This window comes from Staurois parvus, unplaced genomic scaffold (assembly GCF_062004578.1).
Source record: "Staurois parvus isolate SC_StPar_1 unplaced genomic scaffold, SC_StPar_1.0 ptg001361l, whole genome shotgun sequence".
Classification (NCBI taxonomy): domain Eukaryota; kingdom Metazoa; phylum Chordata; class Amphibia; order Anura; family Ranidae; genus Staurois; species Staurois parvus.
The window spans coordinates 104,857-127,198 of record NW_028319157.1 but is presented as its reverse complement, the minus strand read 5'-3'; the positions used below and the strand labels follow the sequence as shown (position 1 = coordinate 127,198).

General features: G+C 52.8%; 1 protein-coding gene across 2 annotated transcripts in view; it reads right to left on the bottom strand.

Annotated features, from left to right (window-relative positions):
* The window catches only part of EPHA8 (EPH receptor A8), a 99,761-nt gene extending 79,031 nt beyond the window's left edge, over nucleotides 1–20,730 (bottom strand). For both annotated transcript variants that reach the window (XR_016308295.1, XM_089661657.1), the window contains exon 1: nucleotides 20,546–20,730. Coding sequence is in view for 1 of the 2 variants with exons in the window: in XM_089661657.1 (XP_089517783.1) it covers nucleotides 20,546–20,627 (82 nt within the window). In the remaining variant the exon portion in view is untranslated. The remainder of the gene's footprint in view (nucleotides 1–20,545) is intronic.
* Nucleotides 20,731–22,342: the final 1,612 nt, after the last annotated feature.

Here is a 22,342-nt window from a genome sequence, read left to right as displayed (position 1 = left end):
ATTACATCTCCACCGACCACTGATTGTCCAATACGAGGACCTCCGAAGCCTGACAGTGGCAAATGTTCGATGTCTGTGCCAGGACTGCTGGAGGAGAGATAGTGGGATGGGGGGGTCATGTGTGTACCCCACCAATGACGGCTACGGAGGAGAGATAGTGGGATGGGGGGGTCATGTGTGTACCCCACCAATGATAGCTATGGAGGAGAGATAGTGGGATGGGGGGGTCATGTGTGTACCCCACCAATGATAGCTATGGAGGAGAGATAGTGGGATGGGGGGGTCATGTGTGTACCCCACCAATGACGGCTACGGAGGAGAGATAGTGGGATGGGGGGGTCATGTGTGTACCCCACCAATGATAGCTATGGAGGAGAGATAGTGGGATGGGGGGGTCATGTGTGTACCCCACCAATGACGGCTACGGAGGAGAGATAGTGGGATGGGGGGGTCATGTGTGTACCCCACCAATGACGGCTACGGAGGAGAGATAGTGGGATGGGGGGGTCATGTGTGTACCCCACCAATGACGGCTACGGAGGAGAGATAGTGGGATGGGGGGGTCATGTGTGTACCCCACCAATGACGGCTACGGAGGAGAGATAGTGGGATGGGGGGGTCATGTGTGTACCCCACCAATGATAGCTACGGAGTAGAGATAGTGGGACGGGGGGGTCATGTGTGTACCCCACCAATGACGGCTCTGGAGGAGAGATAGTGGGATGGGGGGGGTCATGTGTGTACCCCACCAATGATAGCTATGGAGGAGAGATAGTGGGATGGGGGGGGTCATGTGTGTACCCCACCAATGACGGCTACGGAGGAGAGATAGTGGGATGGGGGGGTCATGTGTGTACCCCACCAATGACAGCTATGGAGGAGAGATAGTGGGATGGGGGGGGTCATGTGTGTACCCCACCAATGATAGCTCTGGAGGAGAGATAGTGGGATGGGGGGGTCATGTGTGTACCCCACCAATGACGGCTACGGAGGAGAGATAGTGGGATGGGGGGGTCATGTGTGTACCCCACCAATGACAGCTACGGAGTAGAGATAGTGGGACGGGGGGGTCATGTGTGTACCCCACCAATGACAGCTCTGGAGGAGAGATAGTGGGACGGGGGGGTCATGTGTGTACCCCACCAATGACGGCTATGGAGGAGAGATAGTGGGACGGGGGGGTCATGTGTGTACCCCACCAATGACGGCTACGGAGGAGAGATAGTGGGACGGGGGGGTCATGTGTGTACCCCACCAATGACGGCTACGGAGGAGAGATAGTGGGATGGGGAGGTCATGTGTGTACTCCACCAATGATAGCTACGGAGGAGAGATAGTGGGATGGGGGGGTCATGTGTGTACCCCACCAATGACAGCTACGGAGGAGAGATAGTGGGATGGGGGGGTCATGTGTGTACCCCACCAATGACGGCTCTGGAGGAGAGATAGTGGGATGGGGGGGTCATGTGTGTACCCCACCAATGACGGCTATGGAGGAGAGATAGTGGGATGGGGGGGTCATGTGTGTACCCCACCAATGACGGCTATGGAGGAGAGATAGTGGGACGGGGGGGTCATGTGTGTACCCCACCAATGACAGCTACGGAGGAGAGATAGTGGGATGGGGGGGTCATGTGTGTACCCCACCAATGACGGCTATGGAGGAGAGATAGTGGGATGGGGGGGTCATGTGTGTACCCCACCAATGACGGCTACGGAGGAGAGATAGTGGGACGGGGGGGTCATGTGTGTACCCCACCAATGACAGCTCTGGAGGAGAGATAGTGGGATGGGGGGGTCATGTGTGTACCCCACCAATGATGGCTATGGAGGAGAGATAGTGGGATGGGGGGGTGTCGTGTGTACCCCACCAATGACAGCTATGGAGGAGAGATAGTGGGATGGGGGGGTCATGTGTGTACCCCACCAATGACGGCTACGGAGGAGAGATAGTGGGATGGGGGGGTCATGTGTGTACCCCACCAATGACGGCTCTGGAGGAGAGATAGTGGGATGGGGGGGTCATGTGTGTACCCCACCAATGACAGCTACGGAGGAGAGATAGTGGGATGGGGGGGTCATGTGTGTACCCCACCAATGACAGCTACGGAGGAGAGATAGTGGGATGGGGGGGTCATGTGTGTACCCCACCAATGACGGCTACGGAGGAGAGATAGTGGGATGGGGGGGTCATGTGTGTACCCCACCAATGACAGCTCTGGAGGAGAGATAGTGGGATGGGGGGGTGTCGTGTGTACCCCACCAATGACAGCTCTGGAGGAGAGATAGTGGGATGGGGGGGTCATGTGTGTACCCCACCAATGACAGCTATGGAGGAGAGATAGTGGGATGGGGGGTCATGTGTGTACCCCACCAATGACGGCTCTGGAGGAGAGATAGTGGGATGGGGGGGTCATGTGTGTACCCCACCAATGACGGCTCTGGAGGAGAGATAGTGGGATGGGGGGGTCATGTGTGTACCCCACCAATGACAGCTACGGAGGAAAGATAGTGGGACGGGGGGGTCATGTGTGTACCCCACCAATGACGGCTCTGGAGGAGAGATAGTGGGATGGGGGGGTCATGTGTGTACCCCACCAATGACGGCTCTGGAGGAGAGATAGTGGGATGGGGGGGTCATGTGTGTACCCCACCAATGACAGCTATGGAGGAGAGATAGTGGGATGGGGGGGTCATGTGTGTACCCCACCAATGACAGCTATGGAGGAGAGATAGAGGGATGGGGGGGGGTCATGTGTGTACCCCACCAATGACGGCTCTGGAGGAGAGATAGTGGGATGGGGGGGTCATGTGTGTACCCCACCAATGACGGCTCTGGAGGAGAGATAGTGGGATGGGGGGGTCATGTGTGTACCCCACCAATGACGGCTCTGGAGGAGAGATAGTGGGATGGGGGGGGTCATGTGTGTACCCCACCAATGACAGCTACGGAGGAGAGATAGTGGGACGGGGGGGTCATGTGTGTACCCCACCAATGACAGCTACGGAGGAGAGATAGTGGGACGGGGGGGTCATGTGTGTACCCCACCAATGACAGCTACGGAGGAGAGATAGTGGGACGGGGGGGGTCATGTGTGTACCCCACCAATGACAGCTACGGAGGAGAGATAGTGGGACGGGGGGGTCATGTGTGTACCCCACCAATGACGGCTACGGAGGAGAGATAGTGGGACGGGGGGGTCATGTGTGTACCCCACCAATGACGGCTACGGAGGAGAGATAGTGGGATGGGGGGGTCATGTGTGTACCCCACCAATGACAGCTCTGGAGGAGAGATAGTGGGATGGGGGGGTCATGTGTGTACCCCACCAATGACGGCTACGGAGGAGAGATAGTGGGATGGGGGGGTCATGTGTGTACCCCACCAATGACGGCTACGGAGGAGAGATAGTGGGATGGGGGGGTCATGTGTGTACCCCACCAATGACAGCTACGGAGGAGAGATAGTGGGATGGGGGGGTCATGTGTGTACCCCACCAATGACAGCTCTGGAGGAGAGATAGTGGGATGGGGGGGTCATGTGTGTACCCCACCAATGACGGCTACGGAGGAGAGATAGTGGGATGGGGGGGTCATGTGTGTACCCCACCAATGACAGCTACGGAGGAGAGATAGTGGGATGGGGGGGTCATGTGTGTACCCCACCAATGACAGCTACGGAGGAGAGATAGTGGGATGGGGGGGTCATGTGTGTACCCCACCAATGACAGCTCTGGAGGAGAGATAGTGGGATGGGGGGGTCATGTGTGTACCCCACCAATGACGGCTACGGAGGAGAGATAGTGGGATGGGGGGGTCATGTGTGTACCCCACCAATGACAGCTACGGAGGAGAGATAGTGGGATGGGGGGGTCATGTGTGTACCCCACCAATGACGGCTACGGAGGAGAGATAGTGGGATGGGGGGGTCATGTGTGTACCCCACCAATGACAGCTACGGAGGAGAGATAGTGGGATGGGGGGGTCATGTGTGTACCCCACCAATGACAGCTACGGAGGAGAGATAGTGGGATGGGGGGGTCATGTGTGTACCCCACCAATGACAGCTCTGGAGGAGAGATAGTGGGACGGGGGGGTCATGTGTGTACCCCACCAATGACGGCTACGGAGGAGAGATAGTGGGATGGGGGGGTCATGTGTGTACCCCACCAATGACAGCTACGGAGGAGAGATAGTGGGATGGGGGGGTCATGTGTGTACCCCACCAATGACAGCTCTGGAGGAGAGATAGTGGGATGGGGGGGTCATGTGTGTACCCCACCAATGACGGCTACGGAGGAGAGATAGTGGGATGGGGGGGTCATGTGTGTACCCCACCAATGACAGCTACGGAGGAGAGATAGTGGGATGGGGGGGTCATGTGTGTACCCCACCAATGACGGCTACGGAGGAGAGATAGTGGGATGGGGGGGTCATGTGTGTACCCCACCAATGACAGCTATGGAGGAAGAGTGGCCAAGCACAACTCTGCACTGCTTAAATTCTTCCACATGTGTGTCTGTTAGACCCGGGGGGGGGGACCTGATATCAACACAAAGTATTTCAGTAAAAGACACACCCCTGCCACACCCCCAGTCCCCCCCCCCCCATTTAACATGAGTCCACCACTACCTTCCTTTTATTCAATCTCTTAAAGAAGAAAAAGTTGTTATTTATTGGCTGGGTGAAGGTCTAGTGCAATATAATACCATGGCTATATAGTCCATACATCAGACCAAAAGAGGGTCAACAGGGCAGGGAAGGGGTTCCTGGAAAGGGAACGTCCCTCCAAATGATGGATGATAGGGAGCTATGGGGAACGTCCCTCCAAATGATGGATGATAGGGGGCTAAGGGGAACGTCCCTCCAAATGATGGATGATAGGGGGCTAAGGGGAACGTCCCTTCAAATGATGGATGATAGGGGGCTAAGGGGAACCTCATTGATGTGGTCAGGGTTTGGATATATGTTGAGGAGCCAGGTATGTGGTCAGGGTTTGGATATATGTTGAGGAGCCAGGTATGTGGTCAGGGTTTGGTCATGTGGTCAGGGTTTGGATATATGGTGAGGAGCCAGGTATGTGGTCAGGGTTTGGATATATGTTGAGGAGCCGGGTATGTGGTCAGGGTTTGGATATATGTTGAGGAGCCGGGTATGTGGTCAGGGTTTGGTCATGTGGTCAGGGTTTGGATATATGGTGAGGAGCCAGGTATGTGGTCAGGGTTTGGTCATGTGGTCAGGGTTTGGATATATGTTGAGGAGTCGGGTATGTGGTCAGGGTTTGGTCATGTGGTCAGAGTTTGGATATATGTTGAGGAGCCAGGTATGTGGTCAGGGTTTGTTCATGTGGTCAGGGTTTGGATATATGTTGAGGAGCCGGGTATGTGGTCAGGGTTTGTTCATGTGGTCAGAGTTTGGATATATGTTGAGGAGCCAGGTATGTGGTCAGGGTTTGTTCATGTGGTCAGGGTTTGGATATATGTTGAGGAGCCGGGTATGTGGTCAGGGTTTGGTTATGTGGTCAGGGTTTGGATATATGTTGAGGAGTCGGGTATGTGGTCAGGGTTTGGTCATGTGGTCAGGGTTTGGATATATGTTGAGGAGTCGGGTATGTGGTCAGGGTTTGGTCATGTGGTCAGGGTTTGGATATATGTTGAGGAGTCGGGTATGTGGTCAGGGTTTGGTCATGTGGTCAGGGTTTGGATATATGTTGAGGAGTCGGGTATGTGGTCAGGGTTTGGTCATGTGGTCAGGGTTTGGATATATGTTGAGGAGTCGGGTATGTGGTCAGGGTTTGGTCATGTGGTCAGGGTTTGGATATATGTTGAGGAGCCAGGTATGTGGTCAGGGTTTGTTCATGTGGTCAGGGTTTGGATATATGGTGAGGAGCCGGGTATGTGGTCAGGGTTTGGTCATGTGGTCAGGGTTTGGATATATGTTGAGGAGCCGGGTATGTGGTCAGGGTTTGGTTATGTGGTCAGGGTTTGGATATATGGTGAGGAGCCAGGTATGTGATCAGGGTTTGGATATATGTTGAGGAGTCGGGTATGTGGTCAGGGTTTGGTCATGTGGTCAGGGTTTGGATATATGTTGAGGAGCCGGGTATGTGGTCAGGGTTTGCTCTTGTGGTCAGGGTTTGGATATATGGTGAGGAGCCAGGTTTGTGGTCAGGGTTTGAATATATGTTGAGGAGCCGGGTATGTGGTCAGGGTTTGCTCTTGTGGTCAGGGTTTGAATATATGTTGAGGAGCCGGGTATGTGGTCAGGGTTTGCTCTTGTGGTCAGGGTTTGAATATATGTTGAGGAGCCGGGTATGTGGTCAGGGTTTGGCCATGTGGTCAGGGTTTGGATATATGGTGAGGAGCCGGGTATGTGGTCAGGGTTTGCTCTTGTGGTCAGGGTTTGAATATATGTTGAGGAGCCGGGTATGTGGTCAGGGTTTGGCCATGTGGTCAGGGTTTGGATATATGGTGAGGAGCCGGGTATGTGGTCAGGGTTTGCTCTTGTGGTCAGCGTTTGGATATATGGTGAGGAGCTGCCTCTTTGATGACAGAGGGGTCTTCATTTGAGGAGGGGATTTGGGGGTCTCCTGTATTGTGTATCTGCTGCAGACCTTCTTGCCCGGAGTCCCAGTAGAAGAGACGATGGAAATGTTCGCTCCGATGTGTGAAGGAAATCTTATGTCAGTTAATGTGAATAATAAATGCAGACATATGTGGGCCGAGGGCTGAGCAGACGTTTGGCCTCATTATGGAGGAAGATCTCATCAAGCCGTTGGAGTCCTCTGCTCCCCCCGATCCCTCCGATATCGCAGTCATTAATAGTCAGCATGGAGTCGCTGCTCACAGATTAGATGCAGTTGCAGTTTAAGCTGCTGGAAATGGGTCAGAGGGGAGCAGCAATTTACACTGAAGGGAAATAATTATGGGGGGATTTTTTGACTCACCATCCCTGAGTTGCCCCAAAGAGAGTATCGGGGATCCCCAGGAACTCCAGCATTCAGCTGCACTGGGACGTCATGGGGTGTTCCTGGAACACCTAGCTTAGCGATGTATTCACTGTGGCCGGCATGTCTCCAGAGATATAGTCATGGCCACTGTGGCCGGCATGTCTCCAGAGATATAGTCATAGCCACTGTGGCCGGCATGTCTCCAGAGATATAGTCATGGCCACTGTGGCCGGCATGTCTCCAGAGATATAGTCATGGCCACTGTGGCCGGCATGTCTCCAGAGATATAGTCATGGCCACTGTGGCCGGCATGTCTCCAGAGATATAGTCATGGCCACTGTGGCCGGCATGTCTCCAGAGATATAGTCATGGCCACTGTGGCCGGCATGTCTCCAGAGATATAGTCATAGCCACTGTGACTGGCATGTCTCCAGAGATATAGTCATGGCCACTATGGTCGGCACATTTCCAGAGATATAGTCATGACCACTGTGGCCGGCATGTCTCCAGAGATATAGTCATGGCCACTGTGGCCGGCATGTCCCAGGTCAGAGGGCGCACTGGCCTTGTGCATGGTCCTTAGAACCGATTGTAATTCTTGTAGAAGTCTCATACTCACAACGTGGCAAATATCACAAGCTCATCATACAACAGCCAGCCCAATCCACGATTCCATCATATCACATGATGCCAATAGACCCTCCAACAGGCTAACGTGTTTGGAGAACTGGCCTCTTCTGCAGAGATGATGATGTTTACCATGGAGGTGGAATGGTAGGGAAGGTCTCTCAGGTCTCACACTTGACTTCCACATGTCTCCTATGATAATGGTGGCCTTTCCAGGGACAGAATGTAGGACATATCCCCTGATCATGGGTGGCCGGGATTTGTAGAACATCCTGGGTGTTGTTGTGGCTTCATTGGTTTATCAATGAACATGTAATAATGTCAGTGGGACACGTGACGAGTGGCCTGTCCTCCTGGAAGTACAGGCTGATGACTGCAGGTAGTGCAGCTGCCATGACTGGACGGTACCACCATTATTATAATGAGGCCGGGGCTGACCTTTAGGCTCCGTAATACATGTATTGTGTAATAGAGGTGATCCTGCCAGAAGGGGCTCCTCTGAGCCTCAAAGGAGGGCCAATTGTACCTGGGGCCCCGGGCTTTGTTCACTTCATAACCCTCCCCCCACTGGGGCTCAATGTACAGTTTGTGTACTGTCTATGATGTGTCTATGAGACCTTTCTGCAGGGTTTGCACTTTGCATTAGTTCTGCACGTGCCTCTATGATGGTGGGCTCTGCACGTGCCTCTATGATGGAGGGCTCTGCACGTGCCTCTATGATGGAGGGCTCTGCACGTGCCTCTATGATGGAGGGCTCTGCACGTGCCTCTATGATGGTGGGCTCTGCACGTGCCTCTATGATGGTGGGCTCTGCACGTGCCTCTATGATGGAGGGCTCTGCACGTGCCTCTATGATGGAGGGCTCTGCACGTGCCTCTATGATGGTGGGCTCTGCACGTGCCTCTATGATGGAGGGCTCTGCACGTGCCTCTATGATGGTGGGCTCTGCACGTGCCTCTATGATGGTGGGCTCTGCACGTGTCTCTATGATGGAGGGCTCTGCACGTGTCTCTATGATGGAGGGCTCTGCATGTGTCTCTATGGTGGTGGGCTCTGCACGTGTCTCTATGGTGGTGGGCTCTGCACGTGTCTCTATGATGGAGGGCTCTGCACGTGTCTCTATGGTGGTGGGCTCTGCACGTGTCTCTATGGTGGTGGACTCTGCACGTGTCTCTATGGTGGTGGGCTCTGCACGTGTCTCTATGATGGTGGCAGGTAGATCGGTTAGACTACATTGGGCTCTGCACGTGTCTCTATGATGGTGGCAGGTAGAACGGTTAGACTACATTGGGCTCTGCAGGCTCCTCGTTGTTTTTCTCCCAGCGACACGTTAGAAGTTTGTGAAGTCTCTCCCTGCGGTGGGTGACGACATTGGGACAAGGTGACTGGTGACACGCTGATTACACATGGAGACACGGCTCAGACATGAAGATGATAAGTTCCCGTGTCACCTCCACCGTCTGTTACTAGACAACCCATCTCCTCATAGAAGACCATGTGGGGGAGGGGATCACACCTGAGAGTCAGACCAAGTGCTACCCACCCACCAGACCCCTCTATATACACCCCTCCCCCTCTAAATACACCCCTCCCCCCTCTATATACACCCCTCCCCCTCTATATACACCCCTCCCCCCTCTATATACACCCCTCCCCCTCCCCCTCTATATACACCCCTCCCCCTCTATATTCACCCCTCCCCCTCTATATACACCCCTCCCCCCTCTATATACACCCCTCCCCCTCTATATACACCCCTCCCCCTCTATATACACCCCTCCCCTCTCTATATACACCCCTCCCCCTCTATATTCACCCCTCCCCCTCTATATACACCCCTCCCCCCTCTATATACACCCCTCCCCCTCTATATACACCCCTCCCCCTCTATATACACCCCTGCCCCCCTCTATATACACCCCTGCCCCCTCTATATACACCCCTCCCCCTCTATATACACCCCTCCCCCTCTATATTCACCCCTCCCCCCTCTATATACACCCCTCCCCCTCTATATATACCCTCCCCCTATATACACCCCACCCCCCCACTATATACACCCTCCCCCCTATATATACCCCTCGCCCCTCTATATATACCTGTCCCCCTCTATATACACCCCTCCCCCTCTACATACATGAAGGAAATGTGTATTTGCCCCCCCCCCCCCCGATGCTGAATGTTGGCCCCTCACACAGAAACGATCGGTCTAACAATGGAATGTTCTCCCCTCACACAGAAACGATCGGTCTAACAATGGAATGTTCGCCCCTCACACAGAAACGATCGGTCTAACAATGGAATGTTCGCCCCTCACACAGAAACGATCGGTCTAACAATGGAATGTTCGCCCCTCACACAGAAACGATCGGTCTAACAATGGAATGTTCGCCCCTCACACAGAAACGATCGGTCTAACAATGGAATGTTCGCCCCTCACACAGAAACGATCGGTCAAACAATGGAATGTTCGCCCCTCACACAGAAACGATCGGTCTAACAATGGAATGTTCGCCCCTCACACAGAAACGATCGGTCTAACAATGGAATGTTCGCCCCTCACACAGAAACGATCGATCTAACAATGGAATGTTCGCCCCTCACACAGAAATGATCGGTCTAACAATGGAATGTTCGCCCCTCACACAGAAACGATCGGTCTAACAATGGAATGTTCACCCCTCACACAGAAACGATCGGTCTAACAATGGAATGTTCGGTGTAACACTGAGAGACAGAATACAACAACAAATTCAGCAGAAATGCGTCTAACAAATGATGACGGATCTGCATGTTCATGAGGGAAAGAAGGATTTGATCCCCTTCACAAAACATGACTTAGTACTTGGTGGCCAATCCCTTGTTGGCAATCACAGAGGTCAGACGTTTCCTGGAGTTGGCCCCCAGGTTCGCACACATCTCAGGAGGGATTTTGGCCCACTCCTCTTGGCAGATCCTCTCCAAGTCATTAAGGTTTGGTGGCTGACGTTTGGCAACTCGAACTTTCAGCTCCTCCACAGATTTTCCATCGGATGAAGGTGTGGAGACTGGCTAGGCCACTCCAGGACCTCAATGTGCTTCTTCTTGAGCCGCTCCTTTGTTGCCTTGGCCGTGTGTTTTGGGTCATTGTCATGCTGGAACACCCATCCACCACCCATTTTCAATGCCCTGGCTGAGGGAAGAAGGTTCTCACCCAAGATTTGAGGGTACATTGCCCCGTCCATCGTCCCTTTGATGCGGTGCAGTTGTCCTGTCCCCTTAGCAGAAAAACACCCCCAAAGCAGAATGTTTCCACCACCATGTTTCACAGTTGGGATGGTGTTCTTGGGGTCATAGGCAGCATTCCTCCTCCTCCAAACACGGCGAGTTGAGTTGATGCCAAAGAGCTGGATTTTGGTCTCCTCTGACCACAACACTTCCCACCAGTCCTCCTCGGCATCATTCAGATGTTCAGTGGCAGACTTCAGACGGGCCTGGACATGGGCTTTCTTGAGCAGAGGGACCGTGCGGGGGCACTGCAGGATTTCAGTCCTTGTCGGCGTAGTGTGTTACCAATTGTTTTCTTGGTGACTGTGGTCCCAGCTGCCTGGAGATCATTATATATCATATATACACATCACACACACACACACACATATATATATATACATCACACACACGCACATATATATATATATACATCACACACACGCACATACACAGTATACATATAGAGGACACTCCTCTGTACAGCGTGTGCCCCCCCACCCCCACCCCCCGGGATGGATTCTTTCCCCTCCCCCCATCTAATAAATTATTAATCTTCCATCATAGGAGGAGACACGTGTATTATACATACATGGTATATGGCGTATATACAGAGTACCAGACTTCCCTATACAATGTAATACAATTCTATACTACACGGAACATAGCGTGACCGAGACAACTACACAGAACATAGTGTGACCGAGACAACTACATGGGACATAGCGTGACCGAGACAACTACATGGGACATAGCGTGACCGAGACAACTACATGGGACATAGCATGACCGAGACAACTACTTGGGACATAGCGTGACCGAGACAACTACACGGGACAAAGCGTGACCAAGATGACTACACGGGACATAGTGTGATCGAAACGACTACACGGGACATAGCTTGACCAAGACGACTACATGGGACATAACGTGACCGAGATGACTACACAGGACATAGTGTGACTGAGACAACTACATGGAACATAGCATGACTGAGAGTGCTGCACAGGATAAAGTGTGACCGAAATGACTACACGGGACATAGCATGACTGAGACAACTACACGGAACATAGCGTGACCGAGATGACTATATGGGACATAGCGTGACCGAGATGACTACACAGGACATAGTGTGACTGAGACAACTACACGGAATATCGCATGATTGAGACTACTACACGGAACATAGCATGACTGAGAGTGCTGCACAGGATGTTGCGTGTCAGACTACTACATGGAACATAGCGTGACTGAGAGTGCTGCACAGGATCTTGCGTGTCAGACTACTACATGGAACATAGCGTGACAGAGTGCTGCACAGGATGTTGCGTGACTGAGACTACTACACGGAACATAGCGTGGCTGAGACTACTACACGGAACATAGCGTGACTGAGATTACTACACGGAACATAGCGTGACTGAGAGTGCTGCACAGGATGTTGCGTGACTGAGACTACTACACAGAACATAGCGTGGCTGAGACTACTACACGGAACATAGCGTGACTGAGAGTACTACACGGAACATAGCGTGACTGAGAGTGCTGCACAGGATGTTGCGTGACTGAGGCTCAGACACGGTGAAGTAGGCAGAGCGTTCTGTGAAGCGGAAGATGAAGATCTCAGACGAGTCTCGGTGGCAGAATCCTCCCGGATCTCATCATTCAGACACCCTGAGGGGCCCCACACATGTACTGCCGGCTACTTACCTGCTTGGGGCTGTATGTACATCACATGACGGAGAATATCTCAGACATCATTGGATGGAATTGATCTATATACTCAGTGCCCTTCATCTACATCACACAATGTCCCCATCTCCAGATCTGTAGGGGTCATCCCCCTACCCCCACACTCCAATGGAGGGGACCCCATCTGTAGGGGTCATCCCCCTTCCCCCACACTCCAATGGAGGGGACCCCATCTGTAGGGGTCATCCCCCTTCCCCCACACTCCAATGGAGGGGACCCCATCTGTAGGGGTCATCCCCTCCCCCCACACTCCAATGGAGGGGACCCCATCTGTAGGGGTCATCTCCCTTCCCCCACACTCCAATGGAGGGGACCCCATCTGTAGGAGGCATCCCCCTTCCCCCACACTCCAATGGAGGGGACCCCATCTGTAGGAGGCATCCGCCTTCCCCCACACTCCAATGGAGGGGACCCCATCTGTAGGGGTCATCCCCTCCCCCCCACTCCAATGGAGGGGACCCCATCTGTAGGGGTCATCTCCCTTCCCCCACACTCCAATGAAGGGGACCCCATCTGTAGGGGTCATCTCCCTTCCCCCACACTCCAATGGAGGGGACCCCATCTGTAGGAGGCATCCCCCTTCCCCCACACTCCAATGGAGGGGACCCCATCTGTAGGAGGCATCCTCCTTCCCCCACACTCCAATGGAGGGGACCCCATCTGTAGGAGGCATCCCCCTTCCCCCACACTCCAATGGAGGGGACCCCATCTGTAGGAGGCATCCTCCTTCCCCCACACTCCAATGGAGGGGACCCCATCTGTAGGAGGCATCCCCCTTCCCCCACACTCCAATGGAGGGGACCCCATCTGTAGGCGTCATCCCCCTTCCCCCACACTCCAATGGAAGGGACCCCATCTGTAGGGGTCATCCCCCTTCCCCCACACCCCAATGGAGGGGACCCCATCTCTAGGGTTCATCCCCCTTCCCCCACACCCCAATGGAGGGGACCCCATCTGTAGGGATCATCCCCCTTCCCCCACACTCCAATGGAAGGGACCCCATCTGTAGGGTTCATCCCACTTCCCCCACACTCCAATGGAAGGGACCCCATCTGTAGGGTTCACCCCCCTTCCCCCACACTCCAATGGAGGGGACCCCATCTGTAGGGTTCATCCCACTTCCCCCACACTCCAATGGAAGGGATCCCATCTATAGGGGTCATCACCCTTCCCCCACACTCCAATGGAGGGGACCCCATCTGTAGGGTTCACCCCCCTACCCCCACACTCCAATATAGGGGACCCCATCTGTAGGGTTCATCCCCTTCCCCCACACTCCAGTGGAAGGGACCCCATCTGTAGGGGTCATCCCCCTTCCCCCACAACCCAATGGAAGGGACCCCATCTATAGGGGTCATCGCCCTTCCCCCACACCCCAATGAAGGGGACCCCATCTGTAGGTGTCATCCCCCTTCCCCCACACTCCAGTGGAAGGGACCCCATCTGTAGGGGTCATCCCCCTTCCCCCACACTCCAGTGGAAGGGACCCCATCTGTAGGGGTCATCCCCCTTCCCCCACACTCCAATACAGGAGGCCTCATCTGTAGGGGTCATCCCCCTTCCCCCACACTCCAATGGAAGGGACCCCATCTGTAAGCGTCATCTCCCTTCCCCCACACTCCAATGGAAGGGACCCCATCTGTAGGGGTCATCCCCCTTCCCCCACACTCCAATACAGGAGGCCTCATCTGTAGGGGTCATCCCCCTTCCCCCACACTCCAATGGAAGGGACCCCATCTGTAAGCGTCATCTCCCTTCCCCCACACTCCAATGGAAGGGACCCCATCTGTAGGGGTCATCCCCCTTCCCCCACACTCCAATATAGGAGGCCTCATCTCTAGGGGTCATCCCCCTTCCCCCACACTCCAATGGAGGGGACCTCATCTGTAGGGGTCATCCCCCATCCCCCACACCCAGCTGTATGAATCCCATACACATACACACAACTCGGCACAGATCATACAATCTCAGACATACAATTGTGTTCCCCGTTATTCCGCAGACATATCAGGGAGGTTCTCATGAAAATGGTTCCTATAAATGAGGAGATGTCCTGGAGTCGTGGTGCCCTCGTGATTGGGGGTCTCGGAGACAAGGAGTAAACAATGCAATGATAATCCCCAGACTGACACCCACACCCTCCATCTGCAGGCCATTGTGTAAGACGACACCTAAGATTGTCCACACATGAAAAGACCAATCGCCTCCTCACCCCAGGCGGACCTCTTCTGGAGGAGCTGCGAGAATTCGATCTGCCTTCAAAGGGCCATCAAATCAATAATGGACATTTCCTCAGACCCAGCTGGAGCGCACCGAGCTTCCTCCAGAGGGGAACGTAGACTCCCCATACAATCTGGAGGGGAACGTAGACTCCCCATACAATCTGGAGGGGAACGTAGACTCCCCATACAATCTGGAGGGGAACGTAGACTCCCCATACAATCTGGAGGGGAACGTAGACTCCCCATACAATCTGGAGAAGACTGACTCTTCATACAATCTGGAGAAGACTGACTCCACATACAATCTGGAGAAGACTGACTCCACATACAATCTGGAGAAGACTGACTCCACATACAATCTGGAGAACACTGACTCCCCATACAATCTGGAGAAGATTAACTCCCCATACAATCTGGAGAAGACTGACTCCACATACAATCTGGAGAAGACTGACTCCCCATACAATCTGGAGAAGACTGACTCCCCATACAATCTGGAGAAGACTGACTCCCCATACAATCTGGAGAAGACTGACTCCCCATACAATCTGGAGAAGACTGACTCCCCATACAATCTGGAGAACACTGACTCCCCATACAATCTGGAGAAGACTGACTCCCCATACAATCTGGAGAAGATTAACTCCCCATACAATCTGGAGAAGACTGACTCCACATACAGTCTGGAGAAGACCGACTCCCCATACAATCTGGAGAAGACTGACTCCCCATACAATATGGAGAAGACTGACTCCCCATACAATCTGAAGAAGACTGACTCCCCATACAATCTGGAGAAGATTGACTCCCCATACAATCTGGAGAAGACTGACTCCCCATACAATCTGGAGAAGACTGACTCCACACACAATCTGGAGAAGATTGACTCCTCATACAATCTGGAGAAGACTGACTCCCCATACAATCTGGAGAAGACTGACTCCCCATACAATCTGGAGAAGATTGACTCCCCATACAATCTGGAGAAGACTGACTCCCCATACAATCTGGAGAAGACTGACTCCCCATACAATCTGGAGAAGATTGACTCCTCATACAATCTGGAGAAGACTGACTCCCCATACAGTCTGGAGAAGACTGACTCCACATACAATCAGGAGAGGACTGACTCCCCATACAATCTGGAGAAGACTGACTCCCCATACAGTCTGGAGAAGACTGACTCCACATACAATCAGGAGAGGACTGACTCCCCATACAATCTGGAGAAGACTGACTCCACATACAATCTGGAGAAGACTGACTCCACATACAATCTGGAGAAGACTGACTCCCCATACAATCTGGAGAAGACTGACTCCCCATACAATCTGGAGAAGACTGACTCCACATACAATCTGGAGACGATTGACTCCCCATACAATCTGGAGAAGACTGACTCCCCATACAATCTTGAGAAGACTGACTCCCCATACAATCTGGAGAAGATTGACTCCCCATACAATCTGGAGAAGACTGACTCCCCATACAATCTGGAAAAGACTGATTCCACACACAATCTGGAGAAGACTGACTCCCCATACAATCTAGAGAAGACTGACTCCCCATACAATCTGGAGAAGACTGACTCCACATACAATCTGGAGAAGATTGACTCCCCATACAATCTGGAGAAGACTGACTCCCCATACAATCTGGAGAAGACTGACTCTTCATACAATCTGGAGAAGACTGACTCCACATACAATCTGGAGAAGACTGACTCCACATACAATCTGGAGAAGACTGACTCCACATACAATCTGGAGAACACTGACTCCCCATACAATCTGGAGAAGATTAACTCCCCATACAATCTGGAGAAGACTGACTCCACATACAATCTGGAGAAGACTGACTCCCCATACAATCTGGAGAAGACTGACTCCCCATACAATCTGGAGAAGACTGACTCCCCATACAATCTGGAGAAGACTGACTCCCCATACAATCTGGAGAAGACTGACTCCCCATACAATCTGGAGAACACTGACTCCCCATACAATCTGGAGAAGACTGACTCCCCATACAATCTGGAGAAGATTAACTCCCCATACAATCTGGAGAAGACTGACTCCACATACAGTCTGGAGAAGACCGACTCCCCATACAATCTGGAGAAGACTGACTCCCCATACAATATGGAGAAGACTGACTCCCCATACAATCTGAAGAAGACTGACTCCCCATACAATCTGGAGAAGATTGACTCCCCATACAATCTGGAGAAGACTGACTCCCCATACAATCTGGAGAAGACTGACTCCACACACAATCTGGAGAAGATTGACTCCTCATACAATCTGGAGAAGACTGACTCCCCATACAATCTGGAGAAGACTGACTCCCCATACAATCTGGAGAAGATTGACTCCCCATACAATCTGGAGAAGACTGACTCCCCATACAATCTGGAGAAGACTGACTCCCCATACAGTCTGGAGAAGACTGACTCCACATACAATCAGGAGAGGACTGACTCCCCATACAATCTGGAGAAGACTGACTCCACATACAATCTGGAGAAGACTGACTCCACATACAATCTGGAGAAGACTGACTCCCCATACAATCTGGAGAAGACTGACTCCCCATACAATCTGGAGAAGACTGACTCCACATACAATCTGGAGACGATTGACTCCCCATACAATCTGGAGAAGACTGACTCCCCATACAATCTTGAGAAGACTGACTCCCCATACAATCTGGAGAAGATTGACTCCCCATACAATCTGGAGAAGACTGACTCCCCATACAATCTGGAAAAGACTGACTCCACACACAATCTGGAGAAGACTGACTCCCCATACAATCTAGAGAAGACTGACTCCCCATACAATCTGGAGAAGACTGACTCCACATACAATCTGGAGAAGATTGACTCCCCATACAATCTGGAGAAGACTGACTCCCCATACAATCTAGAAGATGTAGACTCTTAAATCCAGAAAAGAATTTCTATTCTTGGTACAATTTATAAGGAAAAGAGGATCCATACAATCTAGGGGAGGAAGTGATCTGGTGCTAGTGAGTGGTGCAATCTAGTGAGGAACGTAAACTCAACCTATCAGAGAAAGTAGACTCAGTGCAACCTGGAAGAGAACGGAGACTCTCGTACAATCTAGAGGAGATGAAGACTCTCGTACAATCTAGTGGCATCATAGACTCTCGTACAATCTAGTGGAGACGTAGACCCTCATTCAAACTTGAAGAGAATGTAGACCCTCATACAATCTAGAGGAGAACATAGACCCTCGTACAATCTAGAGGAGAACGTAGACCCTCGTACAATCTAGAGGAGAACGTAGACCCTCGTACAATCTAGAGGAGAACGTAGACCCTCGTACAATCTAGAGGAGAACATAGACCCCCGTACAATCTAGAGGAGAACGTAGACCCTCGTACAATCTAGAGGAGAACATAGACACTCGTACAATCTAGAGGAGAATGTAGACCCTCGTACAATCTAGAGGAGAATGTAGACCCTCGTACAATCTATAGGAGAACGTAGACCCTGGTACAATCTAGAGGAGAATGTAGACCCTGGTACAATCTAGAGGAGAACAAAGACCCCCGTACAATCTAGAGGAGAACGTAGACCCTCGTACAATCTAGAGGAGAACAAAGACCCCCGTACAATCTAGAGGAGAACGTAGACCCTCGTACAATCTAGAGGAAAAGGTAGACACTCGTACAATCTATAGGAGAACGTAGACCCTCGTACAATCTAGAGGAGAATGTAGACCCTCGTACAATCTGGAGGAGAACGTTGACCCGGGTACAATCTATAGGAGAACGTAGACCCTCGTACAATCTAGTGGCATCATAGACCCTCGTACAATCTAGAGGAAAACGTAGACCCTCGTACAATCTAGAGGAGAACATAGACCCTCAAACAATCTATAGGAGAACATAGACCCTGGTACAATCTGGAGGAGAACGTAGACCTCCGGGTACAATCTGGAGGAGAACGTAGACCCCGGGTACAATCTGGAGGAGAACGTTGACCCCGGGTACAATCTGGAGGAGAACATAGACCCCCGGGTACAATCTGGTGGAGAACATAGACCCCCGGGTACAATCTAGAGGAGAACGTAGACTCCGGGTACAATATAGAGGAGAACCTAGACCCCCGTACAATCTGGAGGAGAATGTAGACCCCCGGGTACAATCTGGAGGAGAACGTAGACCCCGGGTACAATCTGGAGGAGAACGTTGACCCCGGGTACAATCTGGAGGAGAACATAGACCCTTGGTACAATCTGGAGAAGAATCTAGACCCCCCGGGTACAATCTGGAGGAGAACGTAGACCCTCGTACAATCTGGAGGAGAACGTAGACCCCCGGGTACAATATAGAGGAGAACCTAGACCCCCGTACAATCTGGAGGAGAACGTAGACCCCGGGTACAATCTGGAGGAGAACGTTGACCCCGGGTACAATCTGGAGGAGAACGTAGACCCCGGGTACAATCTGGAGGAGAACGTAGACCCCCGGGTACAATCTGAAGGAGAACGTTGACCCCGGGTACAATCTGGAGGAGATCATAGACCCCGGGTACAATCTGGAGGAGAATGTAGACCCCGGGTACAATCTGGAGGAGAATGTAGACCCCGGGTACAATCTGGAGGAGAGCGTAGACACCCAGGTACAATCTGGAGGAGAACGTAGACCCCGGGTACAATCTGGAGGAGAACGTAGACCCCGGGTACAATCTGGAGGAGAACGTAGACCCCGGGTACAATCTGGAGGAGAAGGCAGACCCCTGGGTACAATCTGGAGGGGAACGTAGACCCCGGGTACAATCTGGAGGAGAAGGTAGACCCCAGGTACAATCTGGAGGAGAACGTAGACTCCGGGAACAATCTGGAGGAGAACGTAGACTCCGGGTACAATCTGGCGGAGAAGGTAGACCCCAGGTACAATCTGGAGGAAAACGTAGACCCCCGGGTACAATCTGAAGGAGAACGTAGACCCCCGGGTACAATCTGCAGGAGAACGTAGACCCCCCGGTATAATCTGGAGGAGATCGTAGACCCCCGGGTACAATCTGGAGGAGAACGTAGACCCCCGGGTACAATCTGAAGGAGAACGTAGACCCCCGGGTACAATCTGGAGGAGAACGTAGACCCCCCGGTATAATCTGGAGGAGATCGTAGACCCCCGGGTACAATCTGGAGGAGAACATAGACCCCGGGTATAATCTGGAGGAGATTGTTGACCCCGGGTACAATCTGGAGGAGAACGTAGACTCCCGGGTACAATCTGGAGGAGAACGTAGACCCCCGGGTACAATCTGGAGGAGAATGTAGACCCCGGGTACAATCTGGAGGAGAACGTAGACCTCCGGGTACAATCTGGAGGAGAACGTAGACCCCCGGGTACAATCTGGAGGAGAACGTTGACCTTGGGTACAATCTGGAGGGGAACGTAGACCCCCAGGTACAATCTGGAGGAGAACGTAGACCCCCAGGTACAATCTGGAGGAGAACGTAGACCCCGGGTACAATCTGGAGGAGAACGTTGACCCCCTGGTACAATCTGGAGAACGTAGACCCCCGGGTACAATCTGGGGGAGAACGTAGACCCCGGGTACAATCTGGAGGAGAACGTAGACCCCGGGTACAATCTGGAGGAGAACGTAGACCCCGGGTACAATCTGGAGGAGAACGTAGACCCCCGGGTACAATCTGGAGGAGAACGTAGACCCCGGGTACAATCCAGAATGTAGGAAGTGTGTCTTACCTTCGCTGCTGGTGGTGGGCACACAGGAGACCATGGAGAAGCCGATACACAGAATGCAGGCAGCGGACGCAGTGTGTGCCATTGGAAGCGATCGCTCGGCTCGGGCGCTCGCTCTATCTGCACGATACACACACCAGACGTTCGCTCGGCTCCGGCGCTCGCTCTATCAGCACGATACACACACCAGCAAATCCTTCTCCACTTTAAACCCATTTTCTCACATTCACAGAGCAGGCTGCCTCCGGGAGGAGGGGGGGGTGCCTGTCAAATAGTGGCAGCCAATAGGGAGTGAATCTCCTCCACCTCCATCTGCCCCCCCCTCAGCTCACACATTCACCAGCCAGCACACACCATGGAGGCACTTCTCACCTCTCCTAGTGGAGGCCATGGGAGGCCAACACTGGCCACCCAACTGACCCGGCCTCACTTAACCCTTTATTCATCACCCTACAGAGCCTCCCCGGACTGTATGCTAGCCTCCATTAACCCTTCCTCACCCTCTGTACAATGTGTGACTACCCCAGCCTCCATTAACCCTTCCTCACCCTCTGTACAATGTGTGACTACCCCAGCCTCCATTAACCCTTCCTCACCCTCTGTACAATGTGTCACTACCCCAGCCTCCATTAACCCTTCCTCACCCCCCTGTGTAATGTGTGACTACCCCAGCCTCCATTAACCCTTTCCTCACCCCCTGTGTAATGTGTGACTACCCCAGCCTCCATTAACCCTTCCTCACCCCCCTGTGTAATGTGTGACTACCCCAGCCTCCATTAACCCTTCCTCACCCCCCTGTGTAATGTGTGACTACCGCAGCCTCCATTAACCCTTCCTCACCCCCTGTGTAATGTGTGACTACCCCAGCCTCCATTAACCCTTCCTCACCCCCTGTGTAATGTGTGACTACCGCAGCCTCCATTAACCCTTCCTCACCCCCTGTACAATGTGTGACTACCCCAGCCTCCATTAACCCTTCCTCACCCCCTGTACAATGTGTGACTACCCCAGCCTCCATTAACCCTTCCTCACCCCCCTGTGTAATGTGTGACTACCGCAGCCTCCATTAACCCTTTCCTCACCCCCTGTGTAATGTGTGACTACCCCAGCCTCCATTAACCCTTCCTCACCCCCCTGTGTAATGTGTGACTACCCCAGCCTCCATTAACCCTTCCTCACCCCCTGTACAATGTGTGACGACCCCAGCCTCCATTAACCCTTCCTCATCCCCTGTACAATGTGTGACTACCCCAGCCTCCATTAACCCTTCCTCACCCTCTGTACAATGTGTGACTACCCCAGCCTCCATTAACCCTTCCTCACCCTCTGTACAATGTGTGACTACCCCAGCCTCCATTAACCCTTCCTCACCCTCTGTACAATGTGTGACTACCCCAGCCCCCATTAACCCTTCCTCACCCTCTGTACAATGTGTGACTACCCCAGCCTCCATTAACCCTTCCTCACCCCCTGTGTAATGTGTGACTACCCCAGCCTCCATTAACCCTTCCTCACCCTCTGTACAATGTGTGACTACCCCAGCCTCCATTAACCCTTCCTCACCCCCTGTGTAATGTGTGACTACCCCAGCCTCCATTAACCCTTTCCTCACCCCCTGTACAATGTGTGACTACCCCAGCCTCCATTAACCCTTCCTCACCCCCTGTGTAATGTGTGACTACCCCAGCCTCCATTAACCCTTCCTCACCCCCTGTGTAATGTGTGACTACCCCAGCCTCCATTAACCCTTCCTCACCCCCTATACAATGTGTGACTACCCCAGCCTCCATTAACCCTTCC